At 43.6% G+C, this 18,529-nt stretch overlaps 1 protein-coding gene and 1 long non-coding RNA gene across 2 annotated transcripts in view; one reads left to right on the top strand and one right to left on the bottom strand.

Annotated features, from left to right (window-relative positions):
* LOC308458463 overlaps positions 1–18,529 on the bottom strand; it is a 229,277-nt gene that overhangs the window by 105,066 nt on the left and 105,682 nt on the right. Inside the window, exon 2 of the long non-coding RNA XR_013977442.1 lies at positions 10,055–10,495. This is a non-coding gene — a long non-coding RNA (uncharacterized lncRNA). The remainder of the gene's footprint in view (positions 1–10,054; positions 10,496–18,529) is intronic.
* On the top strand, positions 164–16,849 carry NXNL2 (nucleoredoxin like 2). The gene is made up of 3 exons (XM_080973295.1): positions 164–632; positions 8,282–9,281; positions 16,128–16,849. Exons 2-3 carry the CDS (start codon positions 8,980–8,982, stop codon positions 16,294–16,296), a joined length of 471 nt encoding a protein of 156 aa, XP_080829421.1. The 5' UTR covers positions 164–632; positions 8,282–8,979; the 3' UTR covers positions 16,297–16,849.

The raw sequence follows: 18,529 nt of genomic DNA, 5'->3' as shown, positions 1-18,529 counted from the left end.
AGCGGAGGACTCGTAATCTGGTGAACCGGGTTCGCGTCTCTGCTCCTCCACACGCAGCTGCTGAGTGACCTTGGGCTAGTCACACTTCTCTGAAGTCTCTCAGCCCCATTTACCTCACAGAGTGTTGTGGAGGAGGAAGGGAAAGGAGAATGTTGGCTGCTTTGAGACTCCTTCGGGTAGTGATAAAGCGGGATATCAAATCCAAACTCTTCTCCTCCTCATGTTGGTGCTCGAGTCCTGTGATGATTGGCCATTTACAAGGTCAGCTCCACATTTGAAAAATCACAGGCTTTCATAACCTAATGTCTCTCCCTGGGTGCGGTATGGAAACCACATCAGAAGTGTGAACCAGTTTCCCCTTTAAAACTATTAAAAGAGCTTGGAGGCGTCACATGACCAGCACAACACTAAAATTCTAAACTGCCCAATGGGGTGTTTCTCTTTTAAAGGCTGGAAGGTTTCAAGCACGATAGTGGGTACATTTAAAAGGTTGCAGCCAGTGTGTGTGTGTACATGTATGTACAATTCAAACTGACAAGGTCAAAACAGCTGCCCAAGATGATAGAGTGACATATCAGAAGTGCTGGGATCAGATAATCAACAGGATATGGGGTGCCTTGAATAAGCATCAGGTATGTTTTTGTGGGGGACGCAGGTGGCGCTGTGGTCTAAACCACAGAGCCTAGGGCTTGCCGATCAGAAGGTTGGTGGTTCGAATCCCTGCGACAGAGTGAGCTCCCGTTGCTCAGTCCCAGCTCCTGCTAACCTAGCAGTTCAAAAGCACATCAAGTGCAAGTAGATAAATAGTTACCGCTCTGGCGGGAAGGTAAACGGCATTTCCGTGTGCTGCTCTGGTTCGCCAGAAGCTGCTTAGTCATGCTGGCCACATGACCAGGAAGCTGTCTTCGGACAAACGCTGGCTCCCTCGGCCAGTAAAGCGAGATGAGCGCTGCAACCCAGAGTCTTCTGCAACTGGACTTAATGGTCAGGGGTCCCTTTACCCTTTACCTTTATGTTGTTGTGGAGCTCAGTGAATCACTGACATTTAAAGAAATGGCAAGAGAGGAATTGCTTTCAACTTGCCCCCTAAAAGGAGGATTTCCCTTTGCCCTCCCCTCCCCTGCTTTTGTATTGGTTCTGGCCTTTGAAAGAAATCTGGCTCAAAACAATGAAAATGGCCATTAGGAAAATTATCAGCCTTTAAGTCACATTTTCATTAGATGCAACTCTTATCTTTCTTCAATATTTTGTAAATAGTAATTATAGGAGACCCTGTGCAACAGGGTGAGAAACATTTTCCTTCTTATATGCATAGGGTATAGGGTTGCCATATTTCAAAATCTGGACACAAAAAGACCGTTTTGGGGGCGGGATGCAAAGTTGTTGAGAGTGGGATTTTTTGTGTTTTTGAGATATTTTTAAGGAAATTCGCCAAAATCTTGACTTCCAACATGGGTTGCCATACATCCAGATTTCCCTGGACATTTCAGCGATTTTCGCCCAGACACCTTATTTCCAACAGCCATATTTCAGCTATGTCTGGGAAATTCCAGACTTATGGCAGCCCTATTACACAACTTGCTACTGTTATATTCTGACTCCCAAAAATATTACTCAGTGTGGATTGTGGTACTTAAATACTAAATGCAAAATGCCCTAAATAAAAATTTCAACAGTATGTCAATTCTTAAGTCAAAATAGTAATTGCTATATAAAAAAGATCACATCAGTTCTAAAAACTCTCAATAGTTTACAAAAACGAGTTTTGCACTGCTGTACAGTATGAGTGTTCCTGTTTAAAGCTTAAGTTATTCTTCAGAGTAAATTGTGCCTTGAGCTTTTGTTGTCACCACAACAGGAACACTTAATTTCTTTCTGGCAATGCTTTCCTATACATCCAGCATTTATGAAGCTTCCCTTAGCAAATTGCCCCAAAACATTTTGTTCCCATATAGCATGTATATTAGATCAAATTGTACATTTTTATTATTTAGCATATCTGATAGAAGACTTCATTGTAGTTAAGTTTCTCAAAACAGTTTTGTTTTGTTTTTATTTATTAAATATCTATCCCACCCTTCATCCAGAGATCACAGGTCAGTTTACAATTTGGAGTCAGAACTCTGGGTTCTGGGAAGAATATCTTCGGGTGTAGTCCTGTAATACTTACCTGGGAGTAAATGCTATTAGAGGACATGCTATTAGTTCTACTAACTTACTTTTGAGTAGAAAGGCCTGGGATTGTGCTGTTGGTCATTTAATGGATTTTGTCAGCCATTTGAATCTCTTTGCAATTTATTTCCTTTTTTTGTCTAGCTTGGGATGCTAAAATGTTTCTGTACCATGTCGCGGGAGGGAAATCTCCATATGTGGGGATCAAAGGATGTTAACAAAATCACACTTTACATAGTGTGAGCCTTTTGAAAAACAAAAATGTTATTTTCTTCCATCAAAGGAAATATGTAACTCCCCCCTTTTGAAGAGGCTGATGAATTGTGCCTCATGTTAATTGCATGTTCTGAAATTGCTGCTCTTACCTGGTCAACAATGGACACTTTTCTTCTAAAGGACTCCCCAAAAGAAATATGTGGCCGTTGGCACTGAATTTACAATTACTGCCATTTTCAGCTGCAATTAAAGCCATTTTCAATTTGGAAAGGCCTCAGTGTTGCATAATACAAAACGTACAATGGTTCACAAAAGCATGATACTGCAAACGAGCCATTAATGCACAACATATTCATACAGAAGGAATCCAATTCCTACCAGAGTTGTACAGCAAGACTTGTACAGCTACTTTTCGTAGAGGGTGCTCACTCGGTAGTAGAAAGTAAACACAGGTTGAATGTCCTCCGTTGGTATTCTAACTTTCCCCCCTCAATAGCAGTGGGGGAAAGCAGGTTTCCAGAAATGGTATATGAATTCCCTGGCCTGTGAACATCAAATGTGCTGCATTTCAGTGAGTCACATATCAGGGATGTGGGTGACTCTGTGGTCTCCACCACTGAGCCTCTTGGGCTTGCCAATCAGAAGGTCGGTGGTTTGAATTGTGAGCTCCCGTTGCTCTGTCCCAGTTCCAACCTAGAGTCACGTATCTACAGAAAAGCAGACTTCAGCTTGGAAATGTCTTGCATGTGGTGCCCCATTAATGATGCTAGGAATGTGTGATTTTGAAACTGTTGAAGGGGAAGCTGATTTAATAAATATAATAATTCCGTTCCACAGTAACTGGGTTATTCTATTGTACCCTAGCTAGTTTTTCTCTTAGTTAATACGTTGCAGCCCCAACATTTTGGATTATGTCACTGAGAGAATGGAAAGACAAAACAAGAGTGTATATTCCATATATACAAAACAGGCCATTTCTTGAATTATCAGCAGCAGATGCTATAACCAGCTAAGGAAAAGAAACGAAAAAGAACTGTGCTATGAAAAATGTATTTTATTAGTCGTTCAAAGTTATTCCTAAGATCATACAGGGAAGTAATAATAATTTTATTTATATGCCGCTCAGCTGACTGGGTTGCATGAGTCGAACTCTGGGCAGCTTCCAAAAAAGTATTAAAACATGAAAAACCTCAAACATTGAAAACATCCCTGTTCATTAGAAGACCTAATGAAAGATAAGCAGATATATTGAGGTGCAGCCAGGCCACATTCCAGCTCTTGGAAGGTATGGTCTGGGTATTAGGGCTTGTTTGCCAGGATACCCCGATGATGTAAGAGGAGACTGTATAAATGGAATTAAATGGCAGGATTTGAACCTGTTAAATTTACAGCAAAGGCAGATATATGATACACCCTCCCAACATCATGTTCTGGGGTTACACACTTTGATTACCTGCAGAGACTCGAGATCAAGGGACCAGTGGGAACAGACAGGGTAGGGAATCTGGTTTGAGTAGCTGTCTGTCAGGGATTGGACTCAAGAGGACGAGACGGAGGAGGAGTGGCAGAGATCACACACCCCCTTCTCCTGATGTTGCAGGAGAAGAGTAATGTAGCATTGATTTACAGCAGGGAGTTGAGGGGGTGGAGGAAGGTTATGACTCAAGAGACAGATGAACAAAATAGTTGGGCAGTTTTAGAAGGGGGGTGGGTGGGATTGTGACAGGGCAGCCAGCTGACATGTCACTGGAGAGTATTTCAGACACCCCCCTTCCCCCAGAACTCGGCGTTCATTAAGGGTACAAGAATAACGGGATCAGAGACTTTTGGCCCCAAGCAGACACTTGGGAGATGTTGCTGTTAGGAATGTGGGAGGTGGAGCCCAGTTTTGAGCAACGCCATTGTTGTTCTTTTGTCTCTCGCTATTAAGATTGAATAAAACTTATTAAAAAGGACTTAACCTTGTTATCTCTGCTCTTGCTGCAACCGGGAAAGGAACAGCTTTCCAGAAGCCTTGATACTATCTTTTGTTAGCTTTTTTCACAGCAAACATAGGGAAGTGGCTGCTTTGCATGTTAGGTATGGAAAGGGAAAGGTAAAGGGATCCCTGACCGTTAGGTCCAGTCGTGGACGACTCTGGGGTTGTGGCGCTCGTCTCGCTTTACTGGATGAGGGAGCCGGCATACAGCTTCCAGGTCATGTGGCCAGCATGACTAAGTCACTTCTGGCGAACCAGAGCAGCGCACGGAAACGCTGTTTACCTTCCTGCCGGAGCGGTACCTATTTATCTACTTGCACTTTGACGTGCTTCAAACTGCTGGGTTGGCAGGAGCTGGGACCGAGCAACGGGAGCTCACCCTGTAGCGGGGATTTGAACCACCAACCTTCTGATCGGCAAGCTTTAGGCTCTGTGGTTTATACCACAGCACCACCCGCGTCCCAATAGGTACGGAAAGTTAACTACAAATAGTTGTGTAAGTAGGGAATGAACTGCACAGATTCTGCAGTCCTGGTGCGGACAATACTGACCTAGGCAGACCAGTGGTTGACTTGGTACAATATGCCTATTGAAAAATGTGTTCTTCCTTTATCCTTCGTGGGCAAGTAAATGTCTTTCTGAGGATTGCAAAATAAACACGCAACCACTGTTGAAAATACAAAGACACACAGGTATTCTCTAATCACACTATAAATAGATGGTGTGTGTTTTCATTGCCTGAAAAGGCTGCTGGTTAGTAGTAGCCAAGACATGTTTATCAGTTGTCTAATACACAGTGCCATCTTGGTGTCAAGTTAAAGCTAATTTGCTCCCTTGACGGAAGATCAGGGACTCTGTATAAATAGAGGCATGGCGACAAACCTCAGAGCACCTTACAGACAAGTCAATAAATACATCTGAAGAAGTAAATACACATAGGCTATGTTGCTGTGACCAAAAGAGATGTATCTCCAAAATGTAGCAACCTCTTTGACATTTTCTCAATGAACTCTTTAATAACTGTTTACACATGCAGTTCTCTATGAATTGTGCATGGTTTCCAGTCGAGTCGCAGAGGCCCAACACTGGCAACAGAAAAAGAGGTTTTCACTGCAGCTAGTGCGCTATTGGGAAGTTTGCAAAACGCTAACTACAAATGTACATTTATACAACCTTCTTTCTGTTACTGCAATGCCCATTTGTGAACTATAGCTTCCATCACCCCTGCTCAAAAATCTGTGCCACTAAAGTTGGTACAGTGGTACCTCAGGTTATGAACTTAATTCGTTCTGGAGGTCCGTTCTTAACCTGAGGTACCACTTTAGCTAATGGGGCCTCCCGCTGCCGCCGTGCCGCTGTCACACGATTTCTGTTCTCATCCTGAAGCAAAATTCTTAACCTGAGGTACTACTTCCGGGTTAGCGGAGTTTGTAACCTGAAGTGTTTGTAACCCAAGGCATTTGCAACCCAAGGTACCACTGTATTTGCTTATAGCACAGTGAACTGCCATAACATTTATCAAGTATAACTTGGATGTAGCTGTTACACATTACCATGCCAGGAAGTAGACACTGTGGTAAAATCATCAAGTGGTAAACCCATACAGTGGTACCTCGGGTTACATACGCTTCAGGTTACATACGCTTCAGGTTACAGACTCTGCTAACCCAGAAATAGTGCTTCAGGTTAAGAACTTTGCTTCAGGATGAGAACAGAAATTGTGCTCTGGCAGCATGGCAGCAGCGGGAGGCCCCATTAGCTAAAGTGGTGCTTCAGGTTAAGAACAGTTTCAGGTTAAGTACGGACCTACGGAATGAATTAAGTACTTAACCTGAGGTACCACTGTACTGTGTCCTTAATGGAAAAGCCTGAACTGGGTTTGAAAAGCCATATAATGATTTAGAACAAAGACCTGAAACAAAAAGTTGCAAAGTGGAGTCTTGCTCCTGTTCAGAAGACGCCATTCCATTTAGCATTGCTAGCCATCCAGCATTCCGTGTCTACTGAGCATGCTCAGTCCTCACTGAACTGAGTTCCCATCCCCCAACATGCTTCTGTACTTCTGCAAACCTTGGGGTTCCTCTGAGCTTGCTCTGTCTTGCATTCAGATGGTTTTGACTACACAAGTAATGAGGACTGCTTTTTAGCATATAGGATACTGCTTTGAAAGTTTGACTGCAAAGCTGATTAAGACCAAAAAGCATTGTGTGTTGACAGGAAAGATGGTCAAAGTCTAGAGCTGCCTTGAAGTTGCAGTGCTGCGGTAACAATGGCTTTATGTAACACGTCATTCAGGTTTACACTCCACCCAGAAGGCTATGTGAACGCCAATATATGCCCAGAGCTCTTGAGGGGGCAAGCTGTCCTTTCATTCCAAAGAATAGCTGCAACTGCACAAAAGGAATGAGTGGAGAACTGCTTCTCCCAATCAATTGATGGGAGAAGTTCTTGCAGCTTTGAGCTTCACATTATAGCTCCACATCTGAAATACACCAGTGCTTCAGGATGCAAATTTGCAAGGTTATTTCCCAAACGATACCTTCTTTATCTGTTACTGCACCCAAACAAGTTATTTTTTATTAAACATCTTCAGCATATCAGGTAGTAGGTAATTAAGTAAAGAGAACATTCTCAGCCTAATAGGCTCCCAAGGTGGCTTAACAACCAATTAAAAACCATATAAATACTACCACTATTAAAATTAAGTACAGACCCTACAATCCCCAACAGCTAGGAACTGAAGCTGTAATTCTAAGCACACTCAGGAAGGAGTAAACCTCATTGAACACAGTAGAACTTAATTCTGAGTTAAACATCTAACACTGTGCATTTGCTTCTGCATTAAGCTTCCAGGATTTGTCACGAGGCCCTAGGGATTCCCAAGCTCTTCTCTTGAGCTTGGCTTCAAAGAGGTAAAGCAGGCATAGGCAAACTCCGGCCCTCCAGATGTTTGGGACTACAATTCCCATCATCCCTGACCACTGGTCCTGTTAGCTAGGGGTGATGGGAATTGTAGTCCCAAACATCTGGAGGGCTAGAGTTTACTGCCATTGTTAATGTTAACCGGGACTCCATTTTTATCTGGATTTGAAACCAGTTTCAAGCGCTGGTTCCAAAATTTTGTTTGTCTAAAACTGACCGGGCACACTGAAAAATATTGATTTCTAACATGTTCATGTTTCAGTAGCAGCCAGTGTGCTGGAGCAGAGTTTTGGATCTGGTGTTATTGCCTGAGGCGAAATGGGAAGGTGCTGTCTCACTTCCTGGGGTCTCAGGAAAGTTGTGTGAGGCCTTCGAGTGGAGGAAACCCTTAGATTTTGCCACCTGAGACAGCTGCCTCAGTCTGCCTCATGAATGGGACAGCCCTGTGTGTCACCGTAGCTCACCTGGATGGGGAAATGACAGGGCAGAACCACAGCCAATCTGGGATTCCCACTGGATGTTACTCGTGGCTTTGAATAGTGAGGAGAGAATAGAGAATATTGGTTGGAAATAAAGAAACGGGTTTTTGGAAGTTTCTGATTTGAGGTAGGTCATTTGGCTGTCAATCATGTAAGTTGCATTGTGCTAAAGAGAACCAGAATAAAAGCATCTGTAAATAAGTTTCAATCATTTGAACTGCTTTTAAAAATGCAAATTAAAATAATTCTGGGCACTGCAGCTCACCCTCCCATCAACCCTTCACAAACTACAGTGCCCAGACTTCTTTGAAGAAAAGAAGGCACTTTCAATGTGCTTTACAGGCAAACACAGCCTTTGGCTTAACGTCTAGCCTGAGGAAGAATTCTCATGAACTCGACAACTTGTCCACGACTCTCTGCGTTATTGCGCAACTGTCGCTTGTCGGTGTAAGCCGCAGAGCAGGATTTTATAGCTGCTTCCCCAAATCCCCTCCTTTTTTCTTTCTTTTTGCAGGACTCTGCGAGCGGTCGTGCCTTTCTCTCGCCTGCCGGCTTGACGCTTCTCCGACCTGCGCGTGGACCAGCTGAGCAGACCTGTTGCTTCGCCTCCTGCGCAAAGAAACCCGCCCCCTTGCGCAATCGGATCTCGGGATGCTCAGAGCAGGAGCTCTCCAACCTCGCCGGGCTCGGGAGGGCTATTTTTAGCGAGCTCATTCCATTTATATCCGCGGCAAACAAAGGCATCGACCTTAAGACGCTCCACGGCTTGGATAACCCCGACCCCCTGCAACTCTCCCTCCTCTCGCCGGCCGCTGCCTCTTCAAAGTCACGCGCAAAATCGTTTCTCTCCCGGACATCTGGGGTCGCGGACGGATCCAGCACGCGTTGCGCCTTCATCCCGCTTCCTCCTCCTTAGGATCTTCGGCTTTCTGGAGGAAAAAAAGCCCATTCGGGAGCTCAGGAAAGTAGGGTATATGCCACCCCCTCTCCATTTGGTTCCTCGCTGCTGATTTCCCTCTGAAGCAGAAACATTCGCTCCATCCAAACTTTAGAGACGGTGCGCGCGGCGGATCGTATTAGAAATCCAGATCCCCGCTAGCACGTGGCTTCCCTCCCCCCGGGGGCCCCCTCAATTTCGGAGATCGGCAAGCGGGGAAAAAGGATCCCCAACCAACCACCACTCCCGGATCCTCGTCGCGCCGGTGAGAAAGAATGGTGGACATTTTCACTGGGCATTTCCTGGTGAACCGGGACGGCCAAGCCGTGGATCCCGAGCAAGCGCTGCAGAACAAGATCGTGGGCTTGTACTTCTCGGCCGCCTGGTGCTCCCTGTGCCGGGATTTCACGCCGATCCTGTGCGACTTCTACAGCGAGTTGGTGGAGGACGCGCCCTCGCCGGCGCCCTTCGAGATCGTGTTCGTCTCGTCGGACCGCAGCCGCGAAGAGATGGTGGATTACATGCAGAACATGCACGGGGAATGGCTGGCGGTGCCTTTCCAAGACACCTTTAAGCAGTGAGTAGGAGAAGGGAGCGGCTTGCGGGTGGAACACGTGTGTGGGAATGCAGAAGCCCGCGCAGAGGAGTGGGAGGCAGAGGAAGACCTCCTTCCCTCCCCCGCGTATGTAGATCTGCTTCCCCTCCGCCCACTCCATGGTTAAACCCCGCCTCCTAATTCCAGGTGTGTGCAGGAATGGGAGAGGGCATCCTCCAGTGTTGCCAGATAGGGGCAAAGCTCTGTTTAGCATTTATAGAGGTGCCTATGGTCCTCTATAAGTTGGGTGGTGCTGTGGTCTAAAGCACTGAGCCTAGGGCTTGCCAATCAGAAGGTCAGCGGTTTGAATCCCCGCAACAGGGTGATCTCCCGTTGCTCGGTCCCTGCTCCTGCCAACCTAGCAGTTTGAAAGCACGTCAAAGTGCAAGTTGATAAATAGGTACCACTCCAGCGGGAGGGTAAACGGCGTTTCTGTGCGCTGCTCTGGTTCGCCAGAAGTGGCTTAGTCATGCTGGCCACATGACCTGGAAGCTGTACGCCAGCTCCCTTGGCCAGTAAAGCAAGATGAGCACAAACAACCCCAGAGTCGTCTGCAACTGGACCTAATGGTCAGGGGTCCCTTTACCTTCACCTATGGTCCTTTACTGGTTTTATGTCATAAAACTTGTACACCGCTTTATTGTAAAACAAAACAAAGCAAAAACTCACAAAGCAGTATACACACACACAAAAAGCTACAACAATAAAATTAACAAGAACAATAAGACGTTCAAAAAGTTGAAATAGCAATAAACGAAAAACTGATTGTATCAACTTTCTAAATATCTGGGGAGGCTTGTAGGAACAAAAATGTTTTTAACAGGTACAGAAAAGAGTACAGCAAAGGCTTCTTCTTCTTCATTGGCGATCACTCGTAGCTGAGTAAAATTGTCTTCCATGAACACTGTCTTAAAAGTGAGTCCGCAAGTGACTGTGGAGGCCAGTTCTGGATCCACACGTCCTTCCCCAGTGGGGGCATAGGTTTGGAGGCAGGAGTTGATCACGGTGAGGGTTTGCCAAGTGTGCCTTCCTCTTAGCTCGTTTCTCCCTTTTGTCCTGAGTTCGAGCGTCTTCAAAGCCCATGGCACCTTTGGTAAAAGCTGTTCTCCAATTGGAGCGCTCACAGGCCAGTGTTTCCCAACTGTCGGTGTTTATACTACTTTTTTTTTAGATTTGCCTTGAGAGAGTCTTTGAACCTCTTTAGTTGACCACCAGCATTACTCTTTCCATTTTTAAGTTCGGAATACAGTCATACCTCGGGTTGAAGTTGCTTCAGGTTGAGCGCTTTTGGGTTGCACTCCGCGGTGACCTGGAAGTAATGGAACACGTTACTTCCAGGTTTTGCCGCTCGTGCATGCGCAGATGGTCAAAATGACATCACATGCATGTGCGGAAGCGGTGAATCGCAACCCGAGCACGCGCAGATGTGCAAACGCAGGTTGCATTCGCTTCAGGATCCGAACGGGGCTCTGGAATGGATCCTATTCGTATCCAGAGGTACTACTGTAGAGTAGCTGCTTTGGAAGACGATAATCAGACATCCGTACAACATGACCAGTCCAACAAAGTTGATGTTGAAGAATCATTGCTTCAACACTGGTGATCTTTGGTTCTACCAGTGCACTGGCAATAGTTCGCCTATCTTCCCAAGTGATGTGTAAAAGTTTTTGCGTCAATAGGCAGGGAGTTTCAAAGTTTAAGTGCTGCCACAATGAAAGATTAAAGTCCGTACAAATTTGGAAGGGGTGTTCTGTGGCCTTTCTATCAGTTCTGCCCATTTGTCAAGGTTTTTAACCTCTTGCACCTGTTGGTTTGAGACAGTCATGGGGAGGGGACAAGTCTGTGGCCCTCCAGATGTTGCTGGACTGTGACTCCCATCATCCCTAGCCACACTAGCGGGGACTGAGTTGGAATAGAGGGGAGGGAAGGTGTTCTGGTAAAGAACAATATCTGCAAGTAGAAGGTCTGCAGAGGATCCTCACCTGAGACCTTGGAGATCCACTGCCCAGTAACCCAGATGAGATGGCCTGCTAACCTTGTATATATTTTGAGCAGCCACAGTTCTTTTACCCTGTGCCAGGAAATCTCTTTGCTGGACTTGAAGTCATCAGATATCGAATCTCTGTGTGTAAACTTGCTTTTTTTGGAAATCTCCCATTTTGAATTGACACTTTGGTCTCAGCAGGTTTGTCTGCTTACCTGCAACACCTGAACCCATCCTTCCTCGAAGTAGCATCATACAAGGGGCTGTCTCCTTTTACTGTCACAACAGTCCCTTGAAGTATTTCAGAGACGCTGCTCTCAGCTGTGAATCACAGAATCTTAGAGTTAGAAGGGACCCAAGGGCCATCTAGTCCACCCCCTGCAATGCAGGAATCTCAGCTAAAGCATCCATTACAGATGGCCCTCCAACCTCTGCTTAAAAACCTATAAGGAAGGAGTCCATGACCTCCCAAGGGAGACCGTCCCACTGTCAAACAGCTCTTGCTGTCAGAAAGTTCTTCCTGACATTTAGTTGGAATCTCCTTTCTTGCAACTTGAAGCCATTGGTTCGATTCCTACCCTCCAGCACAGGAGGAAACAAGTTTGTTCCCTCTTCGATGTGAGAGCTCTTAAGATATTTGAAGATGGCTATCATATCTCCTCTTTTCCAGGCTGAACATACCCAGCTCCTTCAACCATTCCTCATAAGGCTTGGTTTCCAGACCCTTGATAATCTTGGTTGCCCTCCTCTGCACACGTTCCAGCTTGTCAGCATCCTTCTTAAATTGCGGTGCCCAGAACTGGATACAGTATTCCAGGTGTGGTCTGACCAAGGCAGAATAGTGGTACTATTACTTCCCTTGATCTGGACCCTAGACTTCTGTTGACTTGCCCAATGAGCTGAATGCCTAAGCAAGGATTTGAATGAAGTCCTCACTGGTACATCCGTTCTGCCCCCATGGACCACTACCCCCCAGAGTGGATTCACATCAAAGCAAGCAGTTCAGATTTGTTTGTTTATTTAAAAAAGCCCAAACCAGCCTAATTATGGTATTGAGATGAGATAGCCTCGCTTTAGGAGGGATAGGTGTGCTGAGGGATGGGGGTCGGGGAAGTTGTCACTTAGAATCATAGAATTGTAGAGTTGGAAGGAACAATGGCGGTGAACTAGTCCAACCCCGCTGCAATGCAGGAATTGGAGCAACAACCAGTGATGTGACAGGCACTCTAATGAGTAAGTTTACCTGTTCCCTGGTTTGACCACATAATTGCACCACTGGTTGTTAGATTAACTAGCATTAACTAAGATTTAGAGGTAATACATCGCTCTATGGAAAGGAGCCATTTTGCTTACAGATATAGCAGAGAGCTTGAAGTCTGGATGATTAACTTCACCCTTGCACAAGGTCTTACCAGAGATAATGATAATGTTCAGTGGTTAGGTGGTTCCCATGTCTGGAAGACAGACCAGTTATCTGTTCTAGATGGGGTTGCATTGCATCTTAAGGAGCAGGTATGTAGCCTCAGGGTACTCCTGGATACAAGGATGTGGTTGGCGCTGTGATCTAAACCACTGAGCCTCTTGGGCTTGCCGATCAGAAGGTCGGCGGTTCGAATCCCCTGCGACGGGGTGAGCTCCCTTTGCTCTGTCCCAGCTCCTGTCAACCTAGCAGTTTGGAAGCACGCCAGTGGGTTTGAGCCCCGCATTTGGCAAAAGATTCCTGTATTGTAAGGGGTTGGGCTAGATGACCCTCATGGTTCCTGATTCTCTGATTCCATGAAACCAATATCCCCCCCTCCCATGGGCTCCATCTATTCATGAATATCTACCTCCCACACATCATATTCGTGAACATGCAAACACCATTCTGCCTCAACCACATTTGAAAATGTACTCACACAAACATTTACCAGCCGACATCCAAAAACATGACATCCATTCACGTTTGTGCCCTGGCTGCAATCCACAAATATACACTGGCTTCTGTTGACTGTCTTCCATCAGCCGACATCCACAAACATCAGTCTGCTTTAGCCTTGTAGCCCCCACCAACTTCCAAATTCAAATGCCACTGGCTTCCATCCACCAACATCTGCCAGCTTCTGTTAGGTCCATCATGAGACGTCCACCAGCTTCCAACCACTGATACCAGGAGCCTTCAAGCAAGCAAACTTGCCTTATTATCGCTCCCTAGCATCCCACTGCCAGAGGATTGCCTCCTTCCATTCACCAGTTTGCCTCCTCCAAGTGGAAGAAACCTGGGCAGTGCTGAATGTCACATCCATTGCCAGGTGTGTCCTGCTGGAAATAGAAAAGGGCTTTCCCCTTGGCCTGCCTTTATATCCACTCAGTTGCCAAGTGCCTTTGTGACATCACAAGAAACCCACAGTCAATGTCCTGTACCACCAGCAGCTAGACTCCTGACGGGGTCAGATGGCCAACGGCATGTGATACCTCTGCTAAAACATTGGCAGTGGCTGCCCAAATGCCACACAAGGCTCTTGTGTTGATATACAAAGCCCAAAACGACTTGGGTCCATGATACCTTAAGGAGCCATTATATCCCAGCTTAATCACTGATATCATCTGACAGAGGCATGTTAGTTGTCCCTCATACAGTCTTCAATGGCACCTGGCATCTCCACCATCTGGGGATAATTGGATCTGGACTGTTTTTCTTTTCTTTTCTTTTATAAATATTTTTATTATTTGTTTCCTTAAACAATATTTTCAACAATGCAATAACAAACATAAAGCTTTCTGTTCTGCCCAGCATGCGACTTCCCTCCTTCCCTTCAGCAGGTTTTCTTCTTTCAAGTCCTGTCTCGCATTTTAGTTCTTTCACTTCTCTTATCCACATTGTAGGATTTATTTCAATCCTGCTATTGTCTTCAGATTTTGCAATTATGATTCAAATATACAATAAATTTACTCCAGTCCCTTTGAAATTTTTGATCGTCCTGGTCCCGAATCCTGCAGGTCAGTCTGGCCAATTCTGCAAAGTCCAACATTTTCGCCTGCCACTCTGCAATCATAGGTACTTCCTGTAACTTCCACTTTTGGCCATTAAAATTCTTGCTGCTGCTGGGTGTACATAAATAGTCTTTGATCTATCTTCACAATTTCGTCTCCTATCAAACCTAGCAAAATTGCTTCCAGGTTTTTTTTGTGTTTTTTTTGAGAAAGGTGTATCTAAACATCTTTTTTAGTTCATTACAGATCAATTCCCAAAATGTTTTTACTTTATCACACGTCCACCACATATGATAAAAGTCTCCGTCTGATTCTTTGCATTTCCAGCATGTTTTGACTCTCATTCTATACATCTGGGGATAATTGTATCTGGACTCTTTTCAATCACTAATATTCTGTAAAATTCTATCAGCTATATTTTATCTATACGATTAGAACAGATTTGAGGAACCAAAAACGCTTTTCTTTGCAGCCTGAGCAGGAGCAGTCACCATTAAGAAAAAGAGGCTGGAATAGAATATATGTGTGGACTGTCCATTTCTTCTTTTCTTTTCTTCTTCTTTAACTTTTCTGCTTTTCTACTATAACTTCTCACAGCTCTTAACCTAGCTCAAGGTCGTCATCTGAACTAGCCAGATGTTCAACTGAGAATCAACCACAGACTCAATCATTTGAAAAATCAGACTTTAGAGCTGTCTTCCCCCAAAATGGCATCTTGACATTCCATTTTGGTGACTGCAACCTTGGTTTAAGGAGCCATTTGGTGCCTAGTTTATATATCTGGGTTTCCAACACTGCCCTCATGGTACATGTTACGGAGGCCTGACTGGTCCCAACTACAAATTGGGTGTAATCCTAGGCTGTGAAACAATCTTCCAGCAGAGATTCAGCAGGCATCCTTGGGGAAAGAGGTGTATAAGTACTTTTATAAATGAATAAATTAAATAAAGAATTCCTGAACTTGTTTCATCCCCCAGTTTGTTTGTATAATCCAGAGGCCATCCTGAGATTTAAACAAATCCACAGGCATCGGGATAAGCACTGCAGTATTCTCTCTCTCTCTCTCGCTCTCTCTCTCCCCCCTTTGGTCTGACTCTTTGTCTTGAGATAAATGAGCATGTAAACAGCATGCAACATTATCTCTGATGGATGCAGCCCATTGTTTTGCACCACCCAATCACTTTGAACATGCCAAAGTCTCAATGAGATGACTTTACTGACTGACCTTGCATGACGCAGCGCATGTTTACCCAGAGGAGGAGTCTGGCTGTTTTCAAAACAATAATGCGTAAATCATTTCTCGCACTCCATACTCCTGTAATTGGGTTGGGAAACTGCATGGATGGAATCTAAATTATTCTGAGCTTGAAAACCCAACACCCAAAAAGCCCCTAATTTAAGGGGCAAAAATTATGCTCTTACAAGCTCACTCATACAAGCTCGATCATTCTCCCAAAAACATGGAAATTTTTAGTTAAGGCTTCAGTCATTTTGGTTTCAGTGCTATGCACCTGGTAACAAGCTCTGCCAAATGTAGTGGAAGTGAGTTCTGTATAAGTATTCATGGGAGCGTGTTATTAATGTAACATCTCGTTCTGGTTTGAAGAGTGCTTGAAATTTTTCAGAATATTGTCTGTGTGTGTTATAGAAAGCGCTTCTGTTATTTGAATTAGCACTTTAAACCAGGTGACTTTTTAAAGAGACTTACAATAAATTGTGTGCTTGTTGTTTTTTAAGTAACAACCCTATTACAATTCTTTTAACCAACTTTAAGTAAAAATAGATATTCAATCACGCTTAATCCACTCTATTTTCTCATGCATTTTACACCAGTGTGTTCCTCTTTTCCTGCCCCCTCTTTTTCTTTGCAGTGAGCTAAAGAAGAGATACAACATCACAGCCATTCCTAAACTTGTGATTGTTAAACAAACTGGAGAAGTCATCACTGATAAAGGAAGGAAACAGATAAGGGAGCGGGGACTCAACTGCTTCCGAAACTGGCTGGAAGGGGCAGACATCTTTCAGAATTTCTGCAGCTGAACCAGTGGTGGGAATTTCAGACAAAGATAGCTTAGCTAAATCCTTTGTGTAATCGGAATTCCCACCTTCACAACTAAGCCAAGCAGAGAAATGGCTTTTTCTTCGGATGGTATCTAACCAAGTCATACCCAGGGCAGACCCATTGAAATGAATGGACGCAACTAACTGTGCTCCATTGCTTTCAATGGTTCTACTCTGAGTACAACTTAGTTGGATACCCAACTTTATTTAAAATTCTGTGTGACTGGAAGAATTAAGCATAGCTGGGTCCAATGTACTCTTCCATCTGTTTTGTATTATTTATGCTTTTATTACATAGAATATAACCAAAGCTGAAGAATTTGGTAAAGGCTAGCATTATCTAGGAAAGAGGATTTTGGCAGTTAGAAAGAGTGCCCTCCTCAATCTATGCAAGCCTGTTATTTTTACAAAGGTAAAAACTCTACAGGGAAAACTATATTTCTTGGCAAGAAGACTTTTTTGGAGTATTGGTTTAAAATTTATATTACTAAAATAAGAGAGTATTTGCTTTAATAAATCCATTTATAGCTTACTTGACTCCTTTACTGCGTACCAAATTGAAAACGAAAACTCGAAGGCCTTTTATCTAATGCTTCTCTTGCTATTAGTTCATGCTTTTTTTCTCTCTAGTAATATATTTCCCTCTGGAGTTTTTTGGGTTGCTTCTTATTCCACCCTGGTCTCTTCAGGTGTTGGCCTTGCAAATGATATACAACTTGTGAATCACTGAGCCAATCATAGCCCACCAGTCATGGATGGCAGCCTGACATGCGCTTGATAAACCTCTCTATTTTTGCTCAGTTGTGTGGGTGCCATCAAGAGAAGAAGATGCAACCTCTGTGCTTGTAGAGCAGGCTTCCTCAGCCTCGGCCCTCCAGGTGTTCTGAGACTACAATTCCCATCATCCCTGACCACTACACCTGTTATTCCAAGGAGAAAGGCCTCTGGTTTCTTAATAAATGTATATTTCAACATTTTTTTCAGTTCATGATAAATCTTCTCCCAGAAGTCTTTCACCTTGGGACAAGTCCACCACATATGGAAAAAAGTACCTTCTTTTTCTTTACATTTCCAACAAAGATTATCACTTTTGTGATAAATCTTTGCTAATTTCACAGGGGTCAAGTACCATCTATACATCATCTTCATAATATTTTCCTTTAACATCGTACATGCAGTGAACTTAACCCCTTTCCTCCATAGCCTCTCCCAGTCCTCCATCATTATATTATGTCCCACATCCCTTGCCCAATCAATCATGACCGATTTAACTTGTTCATCCTTTGTATGCCACTCCAACAACAAACTGTACATTTTAGACATATTCTTATCATTAGTATCTAACAACTCCGTTTCCAATTTGGTTTTTTCTGTTGCAAAACCATTTCTCTTATCCATCTTATATAATTCGTTAATTTGATAATATTGCAACCAATTCACTTTATCTTTAATTTGTTCAAATGGTTTTAATTTAAAACCTTCCTGATTCTCTAACAACAAATCTGAATACCTCAACCATTTGTTTTCCATATTTAACTTTTTTTGGGCCTGTGCTTCCATTGGTGAAATCCATTTTGGTGTTTTTCTTACTAAGAGATCTTTGTATCTAGTCCATACATTGTATAATGCCTTTCTAATTACATGATTCTTAAAACCCCTGTGGGCCTTTACCTTGTCATACCATAGATATGCATGCCATCCAAATCGATTATCCCTCCAAGTCTAACACATCATCATTCTTTAATTGAATCCAATCCTTGATCCAGCAGAATGCAGCAGCTTCAAAATATATCTTCAAATCTGGCAGGGAAAAGCCCCCTCTTTCTTTTATATCTGTAAGTAATTTATATTTAATTCTAGGTTTTTTCCCCTGCCAGATAAATTTAGACAATACCTTCTGCCATTCTTTAAAACATTTGATATTATCGATGATTGGTAAAACTTGAAATAAGAACAACATCTTCGGCAATACATTCATCTTAACCACTGATATTTGGCCCATCAATGAGAGTTTTAGATTTGACCATACCTCAAGATCTCTCTTAATTTCATTCCATAATTTTTCATAGTTATCTTTGTAAAGATTCAAATTCTTTACCAATAAATTCACACCCAAATATTTAACTTTTTTCACTGAAAAGGCCTGTCCTTTCAAAAGTTTTTATCTAAGTTTTTTTCTAAAACTTTGGTTTTGCACTTGTTTAATTTAAAT

The sequence above is a fragment of the Podarcis pityusensis genome (assembly GCF_964106645.2).
Source record: "Podarcis pityusensis genome assembly, chromosome: 11".
Taxonomy (NCBI): Eukaryota; Metazoa; Chordata; class Lepidosauria; order Squamata; family Lacertidae; genus Podarcis; species Podarcis pityusensis.
Note: the sequence above shows the minus strand (reverse complement) of the source record. Positions and strands in the feature narration are given on the sequence as shown.

Coding starts and splice junctions, on each gene's coding strand:
- NXNL2 (XM_080973295.1), top strand. CDS start 8,980: ATGGTGGACATTTTCACTGGGCATTTCCTGGTGAACCGGGACGGCCAA. Junction 9,282..16,127: donor TTCCAAGACACCTTTAAGCA/GTGAGTAGGAGA, acceptor TTTTCTTTGCAG/TGAGCTAAAGAAGAGATACA.